Source organism: Mangifera indica, chromosome 2, assembly GCF_011075055.1.
Source record: "Mangifera indica cultivar Alphonso chromosome 2, CATAS_Mindica_2.1, whole genome shotgun sequence".
NCBI lineage: Eukaryota > Viridiplantae > Streptophyta > Magnoliopsida > Sapindales > Anacardiaceae > Mangifera > Mangifera indica.
Window position 1 is genome coordinate 20,824,929 of NC_058138.1, and position 19,872 is coordinate 20,844,800.

Sequence of the window (19,872 nt, forward strand, 5' to 3'; positions counted from 1 at the left end):
AAGTATAATTAAGTGAACCTCCCATTATCTCTTTCTTATGGTGTTAATCAATTAATATCTTTTGTAATGAACCTTCTTTGCTATTTCAATCTCTTGTCAAACAAACTTTTTTACTTTAGGGTGCGCTTGGTTTGAGTATTATTTTATTATCAAAATTAAAATATTACCTCGAAAATATATAACTTAAAAGATTAGTGGATATAAAATTATTACTATATTTAATAAAAATTAATAAATATAAAAAGTTATTGTATTTGGTCAGAAGTAATAAAAGAATATTAGTATATTATTTTACTTCAAATCCTTAGGTATAATTATTCTAAAATGAGGTTATTTTAGTCCTAAAAATTAATAAATAAATATATAATTATAATAAAATAAAGATTATCTTAATAATATTTATATTATCGGTCATATTACTATTAATAATATAATATTATCATTATAATAAGTTAACAACCTTCTCCACATCATACATATAGACTGATTAATTATTTTATTGTCGGCAAAATGTTAGCCAAACTTTTGTGCATAAAAAATTGCAAAAAATTTTATATTTATAAACCAATTGCAATCAACAAAAATACCATAGGTTATAAAAAGATGATTGAACAAGTGATTTTAGTATTCCTTTTATTATTATTTTTTGTAATAATAATTGTAAAAACTGATTTATTAATTGAATGAGTTTTAGAGAATATTACTTTAAGTTAGGCCGATTATTATTATTATTATTTTTGGTCAGTTTGGTGGCATGCAAAGGTGTTAGGAAAACAAAAACAAGGCTGAGAAGTCTATAAAAAACAAAACACAAAATGCATTTAATCCTTGCATCCCACTAACTCACATGCAAAGTGATGATATCTTTTTTTTTCTAGATGTCTGATTACCAATTTAAGACATAATCAAGCTTTAGAAAAAAAGAATAGTAGCTACCCAATGCCTTTTCTTCTGTTAAAAAAACATGCAATAATAATGTGGTCATTTGTTAAACATCTTTCATCATAAACTCCACATGATTTAGCTAGACTGGACTCCTCTTCACTAATTTAAAGTTTAATTAATTACCACAAACTTGTAAGTAATCAATAAATAGTCCCTACATCACTATATATATATAAACAGTAGTAAGGCACTTGACTTTACTCGAAATACTTGAATTAATACATGTTGTGAAAAAAAAAAAAACTAATAAATTTTTTAGGCAAAACTGATAGAATATTAGAACTTTCAAAGTGAAAGTCTAGGTTCAAATGATTTACTCATCCAATAAATACAAACAAGGTTTTCGGTTATTAAAAAAAGAAACACTATAAAAATTCTGATATTTGTAGACGATTGTTAAAAAAAAAGGAAATACTACAGAAAATCTAATATTTGTAGATGATTGTTTTCATGAAAAAACAAATTTTATAAAAAGTGGCAAAATTTTTGTCCAAAACAAATCCGTCCTTAAAAATTTTAAAAAAAATTAAAAGACAAAAATTCATATTCAAAATTCAAATACTTCATCTCTAAATTGAATATTTGTTTTAGTATATATTTCACTTCATTAAAAGTATATAGTATATATCTAAAATTAGTTAAAAATATAAAGCCAAAGTTTACTACTTTTTATTAAGTATGATATCTTAGAGCAATTAAATGCGTATCTATGCTTGAGATTTATTAATAAATCCTTTGCAAGATCTTCAACCATCAAAAGATGTTAAAAATAGAGCAATGTTATGCATATTCATTTTGGATACATAAATATGTACACATTTATATGTGACATCATATGATTGAGTGTTATTTTATTGTTAATTCAAGATCATCAAATCATATGATGATACATATAAGTGTGTACATATTTGTGGATATAAAGTGGATACACATAGTTTTATTATTAAAAATAAGGGTGGAACTCTTTGTATTAAGCAATTGATTTTGAGATTCAGTAATTTACATGCTGTTTTAAATTAATCCCAGTACAGAAAAAATGATAAAATAAATAAAAAAGAATCAGCAGAAAGTATATCATATGATAAATTCTTATTTGTTGAAGTGATCGGTTGGATAGCTTTACAGAGGAATATTTATTGTTGCAAAAATTATATGTTACCTAACCCATATGGGGATGGCATTCTTTTATAATTGAATCTGATGGGACTCCACCAATCAAACTAAGATGTTTGTCCAAACATTTAGAAATGATTTTCCTTTTGTTTCATAAAGACAAACGTCTCCATCATTTAGCAAACTCAGGATGTTCGCACTTACAGAAGAAGAATCAAGTAATTTTTTTTTTTACTTACAATAATGACTGGTAACATTTTAAACTTACAATTGATTTTAACCCTTAATACTGTTGAATTTATATAATTTAACTTTTGTAAACAGAACTTAATTTAAGTTCATAAAGTATATTTTCCTTTTTTGACTTCAGGACTGGTTTTTGTCTAGTATAATTCTTCATTGCCATATTGTATTCTCTTTGAAAGGCCTGCTATATTGTAGATATTTTGTTAGACTAATGATGTTTTTCTGTTCTTTTTTAACTCTATTATTGTAGGGATTCTGATAAGTTTTCAAAAAGAGTTGGCGACTACTAGCTTATGTGTTTGTGGTACAAGTCTGGTTTGGTTTTAGTCTTTTCTTTCATTGTCCTCCTCTTTGAAAAGAGTGAACTTAGTTTGTTTTTCAGACCCTAGCTTAGCTCGTTGTTTCTTTGTGTTAATTTTTTTTGTTTTTTTAACTTAAAAACACTCTCAGCGTACAACATAAATACCTTCTAATCATTCAAACAAATCTGAACTCTCCTAAGGTAGATTGAGAAGCTCTTTCCTTATTGTTCCTTTGATCTTAACCAAATATATGCAAAATCTATGAAGTTCGCAATTGGTTATCGGTCCCCCATATATTGATATGTTATTGACTGGTCCTTTTGGTCAATACTTTGATGCCTACATTACAACAAACAAAGGCAAGAAAAGAAAGAGAGAAAGAGAAAGAAAGAGAGAGAGCATGAGCATGAGCATGAAAGGGAGTCTGCAGCCAACTAAAGTTATAAAAGCCTCACTTAGAGGTAATTTAGAAACGCTCAATAAGCTGTCTGCATGTGGTGGCGTCGGCGTGACTATATTCAATTTCCTTCCTTTATGGACCACATGCATCTATCTCTCTGTCTTTTTTTTCTCCTGCTCTACTTTTTATCAATCTCTAAATTCTTCTTTTTTTTCACTTCTTTAAATTACCAAATTGATTTAAACACAAACTCTACTTTCCTGTTTCTAATCTTTGCTAAATTTTGCAATCTCTATTTCCAGGTTCATTTAATACTAATATACTAGTTATTATATGTTGTCTTATTTGATACTATTTGTACCATTGTAGTCACAAGACAACAAATAAGTAGCCTGCAACTAGCAAATAATATTCCTGGGAAAAGTAGAAAGAAAAAAGAAAGCCGTTTACTTATCTTTATTGCTCTCTTTACCTATTTATATCACCTCATCATCATCTTCTCTTCTCTACTCTACAAAGCCTTCATCAAGAAGCATATTCAATTGAATAAAGGAAGAAGAGAATTATAGAGCTTTATGTTCTTCTATCATGCGTGCTCCACCGATAGTTAAAGCTGCCAGCGTGATCTGAGCTCTTCTTGTTCTTATTTTCCTTATAGGGGAAGAGACTAGATCATCTGGCAGCTTCACCTATTGATGGTAGCATGAGAAATTACCCTATTCAACTCCATCTTATTCTTTGGATCCGTTTTCTCAACAACACCATCGGGGTTCTTTTTTTCCTTTGACCAAAAAATTTAAGGTATGTTAAATCTTGTTTAGCTTCGAGTTTTTATTCACATTGGTGTTGCAGATTCTGCTTTATTTCTATACCCTTTTATGCAACATGGACTTTTTATAGTATTCTTGATGTTTTGGGCTGTCGTGTGTTCGTCTTTTGAGTGTCAAGGGCGTCTGTAGAGAATCTTATTAGTGGGTGGAGATGTTGTTAGGGTTTTCAGTGACAATTTCTGTGTCAGCCCGGTTGGTGCTTTTCAGATCCCTCCTCTCGTGCCTTGAAAGAGTGCTTTTTAAATTATTTCACGTACTCTTTAGATCTTCTTCTTTTTTTGTTTTTCTGGTTAATTTATACATCTTCCTTGGTTTTCTTTCAATCTAAAATTCTATATCATTCCTTTTGTTACATGATTTTCTTCATGAATTGGCTGTGAATCCTTGTAGATCTATTTCGGTAATTAACAAAGTTAAAAATTACTCAAAATACAATTTGAATCTGCTCAATTCGTATATAATTGTAGTAGATCTACTGATTCATGCATTACAAATTAACTTGATTAGAATAAGCATGACACTAACCATATGATAGTGAAATAATTAAGAGAAGAAACTCGTTTATCCCACATAAAATTATGAATATGAAGATGCAGATCTGGTAAAAACTGCATGTAAAGAGAGAAATAGATCTTTCTTCTTGGTTTGCTAATTAAAGAAAATTAACTCATTTTCGGAAGCTTCCCAAGTATTTTAAAATCCCATTCAGTGGCCCTTGAAAATCCTCTAAATCTCTATATCAAAGGGAAAACGTGCATCTGATCAGATATTTACAGTCTTTTGAGTCTTCTCAATTTAACTGGGTAGATAGGCTTGACGCATGGTGCTTTTATCTTGCCTTACACTTGCCGGTGATCTCTCTTTAATGATTTTCCTCTGTGCATATGCCTTCTCCATGCGGCATTTGTCTTTTCGAGGTGAAAAACCTGTATGAATTACTGCCTCTTAGGTCAAAGTAGAAGAGAACTCAACAGTACCTATAATTTTTGTCGCTGGTCGACCTAACTATCATTATTTTCTTTATATATTAACTTAAAAGATTATCGATAGTAGTTATTTTCTTTAGAGAAAGCAACAGATAGCAATGATTTTCTTCTTTCACTAGTAGCGTACTCAACTTTCTACGCCAGAAAATAAATGTCTTGCTCATTGTTGCTAATTTCTTTGACATTTCCCCTTCGCCTCTCTCTTACATGCAAATGTTGTGATTACTTAAACAGGTGATAAATACGTTATAAATTTATCAAATTAATTGCACAACATTCCTCTGACACTTCTACGCTTGGGTGAGGTGAGGATGCAGGCATACAATTAGGTATGCTTAAATCCTTATTAATAAGTTTGTTGGAGATGGTCAAATATTCTTTGTTTGAAAGCTAAATCTTGGTAAGGCTCTCCATCCAAAATCAACAAGATCCTCCGTCATGATAAGATGAATTTTTAAAGAAATTTGTGATGGTAGTGAATGGATTAGATCAATACACTTAAGTAAACAGAGTAATTAGGATCTTATTTACTTGGTAAGTCCTATAAAATGGAACAACTTACTATAAAGCGAGTAAGACTTCTTGTGCAAATATGACCAACAAGTATACATGTCAAAATTTTGTCAATTAAGGTTTGTATATAAAAATTGTATTAAAGTATATTTAAAAAAAAAAGAAGGTAAATGTGTACCGCAAAACATAGAGTTAAGATCAAGAGCTCAAATAGATAGAACAAAGAAAACCTTCATCTTATAATCCTTTTATTCTATCCCCATGTTGGGCATTTGCTGTAAATATTTGTATTTCTAAGTTTAGTATTTGTGCCTTTTTTACTGTTTGTTTTCTTTGGTTTCGTAACACACAGCATATTTTCAAGCGATCCCTTCCTGCAGGTTCGGGACTATTATAACACTGGTCCTAATATCACTACAGTAAATCATGGTTGAGTTGAGGTACAGTTTGTTGCACGCCATTAATAATGGAATTTTCCATATTTCCCATGACTAGAAAGTAGAAGAAGAAACCATGCATATTGTAAATTCGGATTGTTGTTTTGTTACTTATCAGCAGCCCGGCAAGAGTGCAGAAGGAAGAAGGCAAGGTGTCAGAAAAATTAATAATTTTAACTGACTAGTTAGAAACCGCGTGCTTGATTATTTATGAGGTGCAATGGATATTGGTTACACATTAAATGTCAAATTTTAAGAAAAAGAAAATTTAGCTCAATTTTGATTTTAAATAGTAATGTGAATTTAAATTTTGAAATGAAAGCAGTGATTTTTATGATGATTATGCTGCACAATTTTCTGAAGATTATACGAACTGAAAGAATTGAAGTCCCATGGCCTCGGGAAGTACGTTTAGCCAGAGAGAAGGGATATACATGGATAGAAAGAGTCCACCTCTATTTTCCATAAATTTTTTCGGTTTGCTTTAGTGGTATTTCTGAGAAGAGAGGCCATGGATAGGCAGTGGAATGTCGTCCTAATTGTTGAAAAGGATTTTTAATACGTGAGTTAGGGTATTGCACATTACATGTTATCGTGATTTGACCTATTCGTCAAAAACCTATATTTACGGTGTATCATTAATTTGTTTTACATACTATGTATCCTTATAAGGGCAAAGTTTCGGATAAAAGTCTCAACGAGAATAAATTAAATTATATAAGAGTGATATCAGAATATAAATGAGGAGAACTCAATTATTGTATCTGATTGAAAATAGTAAAATAATGTTACAGTATTATTTTATTAAAATATCGTTAAATATAATTATTTTATAATATTTTTTATGTTAGATATTATATTAATTGAAAATAAAAATATTTTTATTTTAAAAATTAACAAACAAAGATAAAATTATAATAAAATTAAAATTATTTTGATAATATTTAAATATTTAAAAAAGAGATTGTAATGGGATAATTTATTATATAACTAGTCATGTAATAAAATATTATTGAAATAATTTATTATTTGATAAATCAAACAAAGTAGTATTAAAAATAAAAAATATATTATTAAAATAATTTTTATATATTTCAATCAAACGCCTCTTTAATGTTTTTTGTGACTTGTATTTTTAGGATTTGTCCCTCGTGACTTGTGACTTATGATATGGTATGACAAATAAACCAATAAAAGAATAATTGAATTTAAGTATTCCTAATTCAAATTTATTTACATTCAAATTGAACTATAACAAAATAATTACATTAGTTGCATAATTTCGATTCGATACAAACTGATAACTTTCTTTTGTTAACACAAAAAAGAATAGGAAAACTGATAACTTTCCGATTATTGAAGAGAGGTATTACCTTGTGAGATTTCTCTTGTTATTATTGAATAAAAAGCGTATTCGCTTTTTAATAATTGACAGATAGGAGCTGTGTTTATTCATTGATACGATAACTAGTCACTAATCATAACGTATTAGATGTCGTTCATGCAAATTCGAATAATTAAGAAGGAGTTTCATTGTATAACAATTATCCCTTAGAATCTATTGTGCAAAAAGGACTATGGGAACTCTTCGCTTTCTTATGCAAATAGATAGTGGAGATTCAAGGTCAATTACCAAACATTATAATAATAACATTCCATACATTGAATTTATTATGCTAAATGTGCACCGTCTTATGCTAATTATAATATTTATGATATCAAGGAGTCTTGGTTATCACATTTCATTTGTATTTTTTGGATGGATGATACATGTAATAAGGTTACAACATAGATTTTGCATTTGCTTTTGTTAGTGATTTTACCATAGAAATCGATTCTTGTTGTAGGGCTAAGGTCACATGGGAAAGTAATTCATTTAGTTGATTAGGCATAAGGGTTCTAAGACCTCACACTCATATTTTTCATGTAAGGAATCTTGTGTGGTCCTTCGGAGTACATTCTTGTAAGCCTATTAATGCCAAATTGGCAACAGACATTGAGAATAATAAGGGGAAAAGGCTAATGGGCCTTCAAAAAAGAGATTCCAAGATAATGAATGTCTTTATGCAATAGTCAAGTATGGTTGCATGAGGGCTACCTAGACATGGATAGGGATTGTTCTCCTCTCCTCTTCCTTTTTGCTCCCCTCAATCTCTAGAGATTTAGAATAACAATGGGTTGCTTCTTAAATTCACTTTCATGACTTTTATAATATATACTAATAAAAACAATATGGTTTTAATTAATTCAAATAGAATTTTTTTCAAACTCGTAAGCCTGGTGAATGAAATATCCCAAACTTGAGTTTAATAATATAAAATTCTTAGGTTTAAACTCGATCTCAAACTTGTTTAAGTCGAACTTATTTTGGACTCATTCAAACTATTAAACTCAAATTAACTTAGTTTGAAACCACCACCCCTAATGCCATATTTATAATTGTGATAATGAAAGTCCCCAAGTGGCATCTCCCAATGTGCAAATGTATTAGAAAAGTCCATTCATGCGGGAAAAGATAAGTAGCCGAAACAGTAAAAGAAAGGCATAAAACTCCCTCTTAACTAACACATATTTGAGAGTGAACAAATCTATCATCATTGTTAAACATGTATGAAATAAAAAAACATTAATTAATTTTGTATTCCTTTTATCTTTATGTATATATATATATATATATATATATATATATATATATATATATAATTTAGGGTTTATGCAGATATATATGAGAAGAAAATGGGAAGAAAATCTTTAAACTCAAGTATGCAGATAATAAATTTGAGTTTGACAAAAAATATTACTAATTTGGGTAAGCTTAAAAATAGGATGAGTTCATTCTACAAAGCCCATCATGTTGAAGGCCCAAAAAAGAAAATGAAGACACATAAATTTTCTTTTAATAAGAAAACTTTATTCGAATTGAATTATTTTTTTGTGATTGAATTGATCATATTAAACAAATAAAATAATTCTGTCATAACTATTGTATCAGATAAATAAAAAATTTGATATTAGTATATGCTTGTTGATGTTGAAAAACATCAACTAAAAAATAAATTGCAAGGTTGACAAGAGTCTGACTTAAATCTTTAACTATTACTACTATAATTTGTAAAATATTAACTCAAAAGACTATAAAGAAGGTCTTGAGCATTTTAATTGAAAACTGATGGCTTCACAGGGAAGGAACTGCTAATACATTTTCATTCTGATTATTTAAAAAAAAAAAAAACTGACAATTCGTCTAAAACATGGAAAAATAAATCTTTTGTTGTTGATTCTACCATTTTCTGGTTGCAATGAACTGTTCAAGTTGCAGGTGCTCCTCTCTTGGAAAAGAAGAGAAACTGTATTCCAGAAACTGGAATCAACTTCACAAGCCAACCGATCAACCAAGACATAGAAGCAACGCCAACACAGGCTCCCCATTGCCCCCAATTCAACCTCTTGGTGTTGGAAAACCTGTTAAGAAACTCCACCATCACAATCTGAAGGATGACTGTTGCCCCAACAATCCCAATGAAGAGTTTGTTCTTGTGCAACCCCTTGAATATGTTTTGTTTCTCCAGGTTCCTTGCATTAAACTCATTGAAAATCTGGCAGAAGACAAATGTGTTGAATATCAGGGTGTTTTTTATCTGCTCATCCACATTGAAGATAGATCTTCCCTTGAACTGCAGAACTAATAGCACATTTACTTGATACAAAGCCTGAGCAACAAGGTTCCTCCACATGATTTTGGTTATGAGTGGCGCTGATCGACCCACAGGTGGCTTGGTCATAAGTTGGTTGGTAGGTCGCTCAGTGGCCAATGCTAAAGCTCCCAAGGTATCCATGATTAGATTCACCCATAAGAGCTGGACAGCAGTCAGTGGAACATCACCAGAAGAAACTGCTGCAATGAAATTGATGACAAGGGCTGCAACGTTCACCGTGAGCTGAAACTGGATGAACTTTTGGATGTTGTTGTAGACACACCTTCCCCACCTCAAAACAGTCACCACTGAGGAAAAGTTGTCATCCAAGATGATTATGTCTGAGCTTTCCTTTGCAACTTCAGTGCCTTGGATCCCCATGGAGAGCCCAATGTCAGCTTCTTTGAGAGCAGGTGCATCATTTGTCCCATCTCCTGTAACAGCTACCACATGACCTTTTTGCTTCAAGCACTGCACCATTAAAAGCTTGTCAAAAGGGGACGATCTTGCCATAACACTGATTTTATCAATCTTCGCCATCCTCTCTTCATCTGAGTAATTCCGGAATTGAACACCTTCTACTACAGCTTCGGTATTCAACTCTTCACTAGGTCTGAGTATTCCACATTCAATAGCTATAGCTCTTGCCGTGTGGATGTTGTCTCCAGTGATCATTTTGACATTCACTCCAGCTTTCTTGCAGGATTCCACAGCTTTTTCCACGCCTGGCCGACATGGATCCTTCAAGCCAACAATTCCCAGCAAGGTCAATCCAGATTCTTCAAGCTTCTCATGAGTTTCCTCAATTTCTTCTGCAACATTTGTATAAGCGAAGGCAATGCAACGCAAGCTCTTAGCTGCCATACCCTTGATAACTGTCCCAATTTGCATTCTTTCTTCACTATCAATGAACTTCATTGTACCTCTTCTGTCATAATAATGTGAACACATTGCCAGTATCATCTCAGCAGCTCCCTTCCAGTGTGTGTGAACAACCTTTTCATTGATCCTCCTCATCAAAACGCCGCTTCTCTTTTTCTGTGAATTGAAGGTCTCTACATGGATTATGTCACAGTTTTGCTTTGACTCATCCAGATTCATTTCCATGTCCAACACAGCCCAAGAGAGTATTGCTTTCTCAGTTGGACTACCAGATATCTCAGGAGTTGATGCAGAATTCGACTTGTAAACGGTTCCAATTGTGTTTAGGCCAACCCCATCACGTAACAACTCATAAACATCAGTTGCCATATCAAAATCCTCCATAGCTTCCTTTCCAACCCAAAACTCTGTTACCTTCATTTCATTCAAAGTGAGGGTGCCTGTTTTGTCTGTGCAGATTGTTGTGGCAGATCCCATTGTTTCACAAGCAGAGAGTTTTCGAACCAATGCATTATCAGCCATCATTCGCTTCATAGAATAAGCCAGAGTGAGAGTAACAGCCAGAGGCAAACCTTCAGGAATCGCCACCACTACTATTGTCACTGCTGCAGCAATAATTCGAACAACAACATTCATAATTTCATCAAATTTTGTCTTAATGCCGTTGAACTCTCTGTTTCCGTTTTCATCTGTGGTGTTTCCTGTAAAGTAACGAATCAATAAAACAAGAAGGACCATTACAGCCACTGCCAATCCAATCTTGCCAATATAGGATGTCAGCTTGTTGAGACGAACTTGTAATGGAGTCTGCTCATCCAAATCCCGGCTAATGGAACTCATCATCTCTCCCCACGCTGTGCTCATGCCAACAGAAGTAACCATCATAAAACCATAACCATCTGTCACTTTAGTCCCCGAAAGCATGAAAGGATTTTCCTTACTGTTGATCTCAACACTATCACTCTCACCAGTCATGCTAGATTCATCAACCTTCAATGAATGTCCCTCCAAGAACAACCCATCAGCAGGAATCTGATCACCAATCTTCAAACACACAACATCACCCACTACAACTTCAAAGATTGACAGGGTTTGGCGCCTGCCATCTCTAACTACTTCAACTTTTATGTCACCACTCTCGCTTGAAAGCTTTTCAAATTGTCTGTTTTGCTTGAAGTTACTAACGGAAGACACCGCTACGACTAAAAAGATAGCAACTATTATGCTGCCTCCATCATACCACCCTTCTTTCAAACCATGTTGTTTGATTCCAAACGCCAGAGAAAGTATAGCACAAACTAGAAGAATCAAAATGGTGGTATCTTTGAATGCTTCATAAACGAAACTGAAGAAACTTTTTGCAAGCGGCTTTTCATAAGTGTTTGAACCAAAAATATTGATTCTCTGCAAAAGCATAGCCTCGTTACCTTGAACACCATTCTTCTCATCTGTTTCAAGAAGTTGTGCAACTTTTTTCACGCCTCCAAGATTACTCAAAGATTCCAGGCTCTTATCTCTGACCAGGCTGGAGAGAATCTTCTGATCAGCATTAAGAAAAGCCACGCCATCCTCATGCGGATGTTGGTTATCGACATCGATGGCAACATAAGAGAGGGACCGAAAGATTTGTTTCTTCTGTTCAAGAGCCTTTCTTGACAAAGAAACAAGAGCCCTGGTGAAACATATGACCGCAAAAGCCAATCGCCATCTCTTCTGTTGGCGTTTTGCCACAGCCAGAGGGCTTCCTTCTTCGTCGGGCAAGGCGAGTTCACTGGGTTTGCGATGCCTTAAAGACATGTTGAAAGGAGAACAGACTTGTGGCCACTAGAGACAAAAAGAAAATTCCCCGGAGCCTGAACAAAGTCTAGATGCAAACTTGACAAATAAAGAAAGTTAAGAAGAAAAAAAAAGAAAAAGGAAGAAAATCATGTGTACTGTGTGAAAGCAAAGTTTTGAAGAGCTCAATAACCGATGAGGAAGAATTACTGTTTGAGCTGTTTATATCCTTTTCATGTGATTTCCTCGTCTTTTCTCCTCTCCTTCCTGGAAATTTCGTTTTCAGTGGGCCGTTTCATCACGTCATCTGTGTGTTGATCCAATTTCCATTTTTTCCGTTTTCCGTAAAAATTTGTTACCTTTAACAGCCTCCATTTACCTTCCGTGTATTTGGTAATCCTATTAAATTTCAGTTCGTAATAATGAGGTAAATTTAAATTTTGGCCCAGAAAATCATGGACAGGTTCAGGTAATTATGAGATGAAATTGCCTGGAACCAGGCATGGGAGAATATTTGACGTAATAATAACAAATTAGCTTTAAATAGTTGAGTTACAAAAGAGGAAAAGATTTTATATATAAAAAATTATAAATTTGAGATTTCTTTGATAATATATTAAATTTAAATTTTTAACTTGTTTAATTTAATAATTATAAAATTATTTATTGGATTTAGAATTCGTATGTGTGATTAATTAAATTTTAAAAATAATGATCGGATTCAAATATAATTCTATGTTAAAAATAATAATAATAATAATAGTAACAACAAATTAGGCCATCATGTATCTTCTCTTAATTTAGACCTTAATGACTTTGAAGGGGAAAAATATTGTTGTTAATTGACCTTAATGACTTTGAAGGGGAAAAATATTGTTGTTAATTGACGCTTAAATACTTTTGTAAATCTGTCAGTTAAATCTATTGAATCGATTCTTGTGTGTTTAAGCCCAACCCAAATTATTTTGGATTCGAATTTTGAACTCATTCCAACTTAATTGTTAATATTTGTCGAGTTTCGGATATAAATGAGACTATTCATCTAATGGTGAAAACCAATAAATACACCTTTGCAATCCCTTTTAAGTTTGAAAAACTGACAAACGCAATTCTATCTTAATGAAATTATAACTATAATGGAATTTGATTCATGGGGTTGGTATAACATTTGAAAGGAACTATAGTGAAATAAAACGAATAACTACTTTCTTATCATATCATATGTTAATCTTATTTATCATATATAGTCACATCATATTTTTATAACCATATAAACAACCGAAGTATCTCACCTTTCAAAAACCTAAAAGTTGGTTACTTGTCTCCATGATATAATGAAATTCATGTGGGAAGTTAAGTTTGGTAGGTATCCCAAACCCGAAATAACTAATTTCTTGGAAAGTTCATTATTGAAACCAATTATGATTATTTCTCTAAAAATTTTAGTAATACTGGTAACAATTTTTATTTACTTGATAATTAAATAATTAAAAATTTGCTTTTGAAATAAGATTAGGAAAGAATTTGTAAAGAGTGCATATCACATTCCAATTTTAATGGATCCATATGTAGTGTTTTCTATTTCTGACTTTTTTCTGTGAGAAATCTGTTAAACTCCAACACGGTTTTCCATTTTCATGTCTCCTTTTATCTTTTTTCCTCTCTTCTTCTCTTTTTCTTTACTTCTTCCCTTGGTTTCCTCATTCTCTTACTTTGATTTCTTTATTCTCGCCTTCATGGCAGTTCACTTTCTCTTTTAGCTTTGTCTTCGATATTTTTCGTTTTCACTTAACTGGTTTACTTTTGATTTACATATGTCATTGAGTTAAGATTTTGAACTTTGATTTTCATAACAAAAATTGGATAGTTTAGTTTTAACATTTGTTCCCTCTTTAACAATTTTAAATTTAGATAGAAGAAAATAGTAATTGCTTTCACTATTAATATGATATATGATTTTACTTTACTGATATAATACCAAAGACTCCCGTGAATAAAGATCAAGAAAAGGAAGATGTCGACCTAAATTCAGGCAAGTAATCCCTCGTTTGTGCTACGAAAGTCACTGACATTGGTCTACAGGAATTTCGGAACGCTAGTAAAATCCAAAACGGAAAAAGCGCCAATGAATCAGTTCACTTGTTGGGTAGGAAGTGTCTCTGTCACTAATGCAGTGCAGCATAGTACGTAATTGGCGAAACCTTTATAAAATCCTGTTCGATAGCCAACTTCAAGTCTCCTTTACGCTATAATAATTAATTACTCCTCGAAACTTCATATTCGGGTGATGAAACATGAAAGAAAGAAACAAGAAATGTCTATTTTACCTAATTGGTTTTTATGATTCCTTTCTAATGATGAAGTCTGAATTGGATCATGTTGTTACAGTTGGTACTATATTCCTTTCTTTACATTTTCCATTTCAATAGATGATGATGATGAGATATATAACTTAGCAGATGATATGGGGTGAGTAGAGCTTACGCTAAAGAGCTGGCTTCCTCCAGCTAAGGCCCATATTCTGAATTAATAGATTTGAAGCCTATGCACAGACTTATTCTTCAGCGATGCAAATGTGACAGAAAACATTTATGAAATTAAAGTATTTGGAGTAATTCGTGAAGTATTTCTTTTTCCTGGAAATTCCAAGCAAAAATTCTTTTCAGTTATTGAATAAAACGGTAGCATGCATCACTTTTTTTTTAAGTGTATTGTGGCTTTGTAAAGTTGCAGATCTCAAACACCTGACCATCATTTTTTTTTCCTTTAACCAGTACTTTGGATTTGGAGAACGGGTGTTTACAGAGGAAAGAGAAGGTTTTCCAGTCAAAAGTGCCTTCATTTCGTTGATATTGATCGACAGCCAAAAGTGACTAAACTCCGTTTTGTGATACTGTTTACTGATTCTGTCAGTTGGCTTATCCATGCAAATATATAATTCATACTTTTTATAGCGCTGACTTTCTTGATGACATTTTATGTTATCTTAGTTTCTCCAAACTTACAGGAAATGCTCTGAACCGTTGAATACTCATCGGCAATATGGACAACTTGTTCGTCAAGGGCCTACTTTGGTAGAAAATCAGAAATTTTGGTAAGCTTGTAGAATGGAATAGACCCTTTACTATTCCTCAAGAATTTGACTTGTGCTTTATTTTTTTTCTTTTGAGGGAAACTGGGAAAGACTGGCTTTTGATTGGTGATCAAATTGGCGGGAAGCCTTCTATGTAACACGGAAATGGAAACAGAAAACGTGAAAGCATGAAAACGGAAATATAGAAACACATTTTTTTTTTTTAAATATAGAAAACGGAAATGTGAAAAAATTTATAAAAATAAAAAATATAAAAGTTTTTTATAAATATTAAATTTTTTATAACAAAAATACATAAACTTGTACAATAAAAAAGTAAATAATAAAATAATAAAATAATAAAAAAAGAATAAAGAGAAAGAATATTATAAAATGTAATCATAGAATCTATTGTAAATTGTTTTTGAGCAAATACATGTAGATATTTAAAAAAAAAACAATAATACACATTAATCTCTATAACATATCGGGAAAGAGATGAGTAACACATCGAACAGTGGAGATCAGGTTTGAAAATACAAAAAATATGTGTTTAATTGATTTTACAATTTTCCTTTTAAAAGAAATGCATTTCAAAATTTTTCAAAATTTTAAAACGATCCGAAATATTTCGTACAAGTTTTTAGGAGTTTCAAAAAAAGAAACGTTTCTGAAGCGTGGAAACGCATTCCATTGTCAGTTTCCATGCTACTTTGAAAGACTTTAATAGAAAAGTAACCAATTTTAACATTAGAGTTCAATAAAAAAACTTCTGTGGTATAATAATTTGTATAATCAGGATGAACAAATTTACTTTTACCGACTGAATATAATTCTCAAAGAAAGTACATAAATGTAAGTTAAAACGGCAAAATAAATCCTCTTTCTTTTCCATCCTATGTATTTGGACCACTAAAAAAATAAAATTCAGACTGTAGCTATAATAAATTCTTCAATTTGCAGATCCTCCCAGCTTGGAAAAGGAGCGACCCTGTTTTTCAGAAACTGGAATCCACTTCACCAGCCAACCGATCAGCCAGGACATAGCAGCAATACCAACACAAGCACCCCATTGCCCCCAATTCAGTCTCTTAGTGTTGGCAAACTTGTTGAGAAACTCCACCATCAACACTTGCAGAATTAGTGTTGTCCCAATAATCCCGACGAACAATTTGTTCTTGTGCAGCCCCTTGAATATGTTCTTCTCCTCCAGGTTCCTGGCATTAAATTCATTGAAGATCTGACAGAAAACAAATGTGTTGAATATGAGGGTGTTCTTTATATTCTCATCCACTCTGAAGAGAGATCTTCCTTTGAACTGCAGGATCAATAGAACAGTTACTTGATACAAAGCCTGAGCAACAAGATTCCTCCACATGACCCTGGTTATGAGAGGAGCTGATCGACCTACAGGTGGTTTTGTCATAAGTTGGTTGGTGGGTCGTTCAGTGGCTAATGCTAAAGCTCCCAAGGTATCCATGATTAGATTCACCCATAAGAGCTGGACAGCAGTCAGTGGAACATCACCAGAAGAAACTGCTGCAATGAAATTGATGACAAGGGCTGCAACATTCACTGTGAGCTGAAACTGGATGAACTTTTGGATGTTGTTGTAGACACACCTTCCCCACCTCAAAACAGTCACCACAGAGGAAAAATTGTCATCCAAGATGATTATATCTGAGCTTTCCTTTGCAACTTCAGTGCCTTGGATTCCCATGGAGAGCCCAATGTCAGCTTCTTTGAGAGCAGGCGCATCATTTGTCCCATCTCCTGTAACAGCTACCACATGACCTTTTTCCTTCAAGCACTGTACCATTAAAAGCTTATCAAAAGGGGAAGATCTTGCCATCACACTGATCTTCTCAATCTTCTCCATCCTCTCTTCATATGAGTAATTCCTGAATTGAACACCTTCTACTACAGCTTCTGTATTCAAATCTTCACCAGGGCTGAGTATTCCACATTCAACAGCTATAGCTCTTGCCGTGTGGATGTTATCTCCAGTGATCATTTTGACGTTCACTCCAGCTTTCTTGCACGATTCTACAGCTTTTCCCACACCTGGCCGACATGGATCCTTCAAACCAACGAATCCCAGCAAGGTTAATCCAGATTCTTCAAGCTTCTCATGAGTTTGCCCATTTTCTTCTGAAACTTTTGTGTGAGCAAAGGCAATGCATCGCAAGCTCTTAGCTGCCATACCCTTGATAACTGTGCCAAACTGGATTCTTTCTTCACCATCAATGACTTTCATGGCACCATTTCTGTCATAATAATGTGAACACATGGCCAGTATCATCTCGGCAGCTCCCTTCCAGTGTGTGTGAACAACTTTTTCATTGATCCTCCTCAGCAAGACACCACTTCTCTTTTTCTCTGAATTGAAGGTCTCTACATGGATTATGTCACAGTTTTGCTTTGACTCATCCAGATTCATTTCCATGTCCAACACAGCCCAAGAGAGTATTGCTTTCTCAGTTGGACTACCAGATATCTCAGGAGTTGATGCAGAATTCGACTTGTAAACGGTTCCAATTGTGTTTAGACCAACCCCATCTCGTAACAACTCATAAACATCAGCTACAATATCAAAATCATTCATGGCTTCCTTTCCAACCCAAAACTCTGTTACCTTCATTTCATTCAAAGTGAGGGTGCCTGTTTTGTCTGTGCAGATTGTTGTGGCAGAGCCCATTGTTTCACAAGCAGAGAGTTTTCTAACCAACGCATTGTCAACCATCATACGCTTCATAGAGTAGGCCAGAGTAAGAGTGACAGCAAGAGGCAGACCTTCTGGAATGGCAACCACAACTATGGTGACTGCTGCAGCAATAATTCTCAGAACGGAATTCATTATATCATCAAACTTTGACTTTCCGCGGTTGAACTCTCTGTTTCCATTTTCATCTGTGGTGTTGCCTGTGAAGTAACGAATCAACATAACAAGAAGGACCAGCACAGCTACAGCCAATCCAATCTTCCCGATATAGGATGTCAGCTTGTTCAGGCGAACTTGCAGAGGAGTCTGCTCATCCAACTCACGACTAACGGAACTCATCATCTCTCCCCATGCGGTGTTCATCCCAACAGAAGTAACAAGCATAGAACCATAGCCATCGGTGACCTTTGTGCCAGAAAGCAAGAAAGGATTTATGCTGCCATTAATCTCAACATGGTCACTTTCGCCAGTCATGCTGGATTCATCCACCTTCAAGGAGTGGCCATTCAAGAACAACCCATCAGCCGGAATTTGATCGCCAATCTTCAAACACACAACATCTCCTACTACAACTTCAAAGATGGACACTGCTTGACGCCTGCCATCTCTAACTACTTCAACTTTTAAGTCACCACTCTCGTTAGAAAGCTTTTCAAATTGTCTGTTCTGCTTAAAGTTACTGATGGCAGAGACAATTACAACCAAAAACACAGCAAATATAATACTGCCACCATCATACCACCCTTCTTTCAAGCCATCTTCTTTGATACCGAAAGCCAGAGAGAGTATGGCACAGACCAGAAGTATGATAATGGTTGTATCTTTGAATGCTTCATAAACAAAACTAAAAAAGCTTTTAGCATCGGGCTTTTTGTAACAGTTTTTACCAAAAACATTCTTTCTATGCAGAAGTTGAGCCTCATTGCCTGCGATGCCATTTTTTTTGTCGGTTCCAAGAATTACAGCAACTTCCTCCACTCCTCCAAGATTACTCAAAGACTCGAAGCTCTTCTCTTTCACCATGGTAGCGAGTATCTTCTGATTAATGTCGAGAAAAATATCGGCAGCCTCATCCTGTGGCAATGCTCCACCGACATCAATGGCAACATAGGAGAGGGACCGCAAGAGTCCTTTGTTGCTGTGTAGAGCTACCTTTGACAAAGAGGCAAGAGCCCGGGTGAAGCGAATGACATCAAAAGCCAATCGCCACCTTCTTTTTTGGAGTTTTTCCGCCGCCAAAATACTGTGTCCTTGTTTAGATGGCTCTGGCTCATTGGGTTTACGATTCCTCAAAGACATTATTGTAAGGAAGAGTTTGGAAGTATCGGACTAGTGTAAATTGGATGAACAAAATAATGGATTGAGATGTCAACAACAAATCAATCAAGGAAATGAGAAAAATAAACAGACAAAATAAGAAGAATTTGATGAGTAACAATGAAATAAAGCCACAAAAAATTCTATGGTGAGAATTGAGTACACAGAGTTCATCTATTTATATTGTAACTACGGATATCTTTTCCCTGGAAAATGTGTAATAGCTTGCCAAGGAATTTTAATTTAATTTCTGAAAGCAAATTCTAGGGGAATTTCTAAAGTATCTAAAGTATTTAATTTAATTTAACTACGGATATCTAAAGTATTTCACAAATTTACTATTAAAAGAAATTGACAGTAAACAAAATTTGCCGTGTGCCATTTTAGGGGAATTTCTTAAAATAACTGGAACTATAGATCTTGATTTCTGGGAAAGAATCTTTCAAATGTTTCAAGTTTATGTGAATTATTTATGTTAAAAGGAAAAAAAAATCGCTTAAAACTTGATAAAAAGGAAAAGGGTTTATTACGTTTTTTTATATAGTAAGGAATAGTTGTAAAGATTGCATATTACTTTAAAATTTTACTAGGCCCAAATTACTTTTCCAATTTTAATATTAAAAAAATAACCGACA

The 19,872-nt window shown here is 33.4% G+C and overlaps 2 protein-coding genes and 1 long non-coding RNA gene across 4 annotated transcripts; 1 reads left to right on the top strand and 2 right to left on the bottom strand.

Moving 5' to 3' along the window:
• The first annotated feature begins 3,443 nt into the window (after positions 1–3,443).
• LOC123208046 lies at positions 3,444–6,407 on the top strand. Of its 2 annotated transcripts, XR_006500630.1 has the most exons (3): positions 3,444–3,807; positions 5,057–5,151; positions 5,716–6,407. It is a non-coding gene; the product is annotated as an uncharacterized LOC123208046 (long non-coding RNA). The 2 variants fall into 2 exon arrangements; XR_006500627.1 differs by having other exon boundaries at positions 5,057–6,407.
• A 2,498-nt stretch (positions 6,408–8,905) lies between these two features.
• Positions 8,906–12,322, bottom strand: LOC123197939 (putative calcium-transporting ATPase 13, plasma membrane-type). The gene has a single exon (XM_044612468.1). It carries the CDS (start codon positions 12,144–12,146, stop codon positions 9,081–9,083), a length of 3,066 nt encoding a protein of 1,021 aa, XP_044468403.1. The 5' UTR covers positions 12,147–12,322; the 3' UTR covers positions 8,906–9,080.
• Positions 12,323–15,954: 3,632 nt separating this feature from the next.
• LOC123199982 (putative calcium-transporting ATPase 13, plasma membrane-type) lies at positions 15,955–19,366 on the bottom strand. Its single transcript, XM_044615047.1, has one exon. It carries the CDS (start codon positions 19,217–19,219, stop codon positions 16,151–16,153), a length of 3,069 nt encoding a protein of 1,022 aa, XP_044470982.1. The 5' UTR covers positions 19,220–19,366; the 3' UTR covers positions 15,955–16,150.
• Between the last annotated feature and the right edge of the window lie 506 nt (positions 19,367–19,872).

What these genes read in the sequence shown, in the direction of transcription:
- LOC123199982 (XM_044615047.1), bottom strand. Translation starts at nt 19,219, where the DNA reads ATGTCTTTGAGGAATCGTAAACCCAATGAGCCAGAGCCATCTAAACAA.
- LOC123197939 (XM_044612468.1), bottom strand. Translation starts at nt 12,146, where the DNA reads ATGTCTTTAAGGCATCGCAAACCCAGTGAACTCGCCTTGCCCGACGAA.